The following is a 1,695-nucleotide window of genomic DNA, read 5'->3' as shown; positions in this document are numbered from 1 at the left end:
ACTCCGTGCGCCCGCGCCCCGGTATTTCGCGGAGGGGAGGGGCGGGGTCGCACCTGCATAGCACTGATGTCGGCGTTCTGCTTGTCTTCCAGCTCCTGCAGCTGCTTCTCCAGCGCTTCGTTCATGCCCCGGCAGGCTTCGATCTCCAGGGTCTTGGCCTTGAGCAGGCGGCGGCTCTCCGACACCTCGTCCTTGGCGGCGCGCACGGCGTCGGTGTTCTTGGCGGCGCTCTCGGTCAGCACCGTGAAGCGGCTCTTGAACCACTCTTCGGCGTTCTGCATGTTCTTGGCGGCCAGCTTCTCGTACTGCGCGCGGATGTCCTTGAGCGCGGCGGAGAGGTCGGGCTTGGTGGACACGTCCATCTCCACGGAGATCTGCGCGTACTGGATCTGCGCCTGCAGCTCGGCGATCTCCTCCTCGTGCACTTTCTTCAGGAAGGCGATCTCGTCCATCAGGCTATCGATGCGCTTCTCGAGCTCGGCGCGGGCGAGCGCGGCCTCGTCGGCGCCTTTGCGCGCCTCCATGAGCCGGCCCTCGGCGTCCTCGCGGCTCAGCACCTCCTCTTCGTAGCGCGCCTGCAGGTTGCGCAGCGTCTCCTCCAGCCCTTCGCGCTCGCCCTGCAGCGCCTGCTTCTCGGTGGTGGCGTCCTCGGCCGCCAGGCGCAGGTCGCGGATCTCCTGCTCGTACAGCGCCCGGAACCGGGACGGCTCCGAGTGCTTCTGGCGCAGCACGAGCAGCTCGGCCTCCAGGACCTTGTTCTGCTGCTCCAGCTCGTGCACGCGCTCGATGAAGCTGGCGAAGCGATCGTTGAGGTCCTGGAGCTGCGCCTTCTCCTGCGTGCGGATCGACTTGAGGTCGTTGCTGATGGCGGCCACCTGGCTCAGGTCGAGGTTCTCCAGGCTGGGCATCAGAGAGCCGGAGCTGGACGAGTAGCTGCGGCGCACGGACAGCGAGGAGGACGCGGGCGCCGAGTAGCTGGAGTAAGCGGAGCGCGCGGTGCTGTAGCCGCTGCGCACGCCGGGGATGTGCACCCGGGGCGCCTCCACGTAGCGCCGCTTGTAGGAGGTCGAGTAGTACGGCTCGTAGCCGAAGGAGCTCATGGCGGCGGCCGGCGGGGGCCTGGAGAGAGGACGGCGGGGGAGAGCGGGCGAGGGGAGGGCGGAGGGCTGTGTGCGGCTCGGCGCCGTCCTGCCACCCCTACTTATACGCCGGGAGGCTCCTGACGCAGCCGCGATCGACGGCGGCGCGCCGGCCGGGGGGGCAGCGCTGCCGCAGCCGGGCGAGGATTCTGCGCAAACGGGAAGGCGGGGGCCGGGGAGGGGCGGCGCCCGTCCCCTCCGCCTTTCTCCGAGGCCCCGGCTTCCTCGGGGACCCCGCGCCCCTCGCTCGTTTCTCCTCTACGCGCCCACTCGCCCGCTCCCATCCTGCTTGGGCCCGGACCCCGCGTCCCTTGGATCCTCACGTGTCCCCAAGAACAGGCTCCCACTCCCTACCGACACGCGAGTTTTCCATATTCCGGTGCCTCGCAGACACCCTGTCCCCCAACTCGCCTCTTCCTCCTTGGTCTCCCCCCCTTGGTGTTCTTGGTGACGGCGTCCCTGGGGCATCTGGCATGCACAATAATAGGCTCCACGCGCGCGTATGCGGCAGACATGGAGAAGAGTTGTACGTTTCTTTGTGGCTTTTTCTGGCACT

General features: G+C 68.2%; 1 protein-coding gene across 1 annotated transcript in view; it reads right to left on the bottom strand.

Moving 5' to 3' along the window:
* NEFL (neurofilament light) overlaps positions 1 to 1,286 on the bottom strand; it is a 5,555-nt gene extending 4,269 nt beyond the window's left edge. The window contains exon 1 of the mRNA XM_008070450.2: positions 54 to 1,286. Within this exon, the coding sequence (XP_008068641.1) occupies positions 54 to 1,100 (1,047 nt within the window). The 5' untranslated portion in view covers positions 1,101 to 1,286. The remainder of the gene's footprint in view (positions 1 to 53) is intronic.
* Positions 1,287 to 1,695: the final 409 nt, after the last annotated feature.

This window comes from Carlito syrichta, unplaced genomic scaffold (genome assembly GCF_000164805.1).
Source record: "Carlito syrichta isolate Samal-C Ts95f unplaced genomic scaffold, Tarsius_syrichta-2.0.1 Scaffold313429, whole genome shotgun sequence".
Lineage (NCBI taxonomy): Eukaryota > Metazoa > Chordata > Mammalia > Primates > Tarsiidae > Carlito > Carlito syrichta.
The sequence above is the reverse complement of the archived record's forward strand: the minus strand, read 5'-3'. Positions and strand labels throughout refer to the sequence as shown.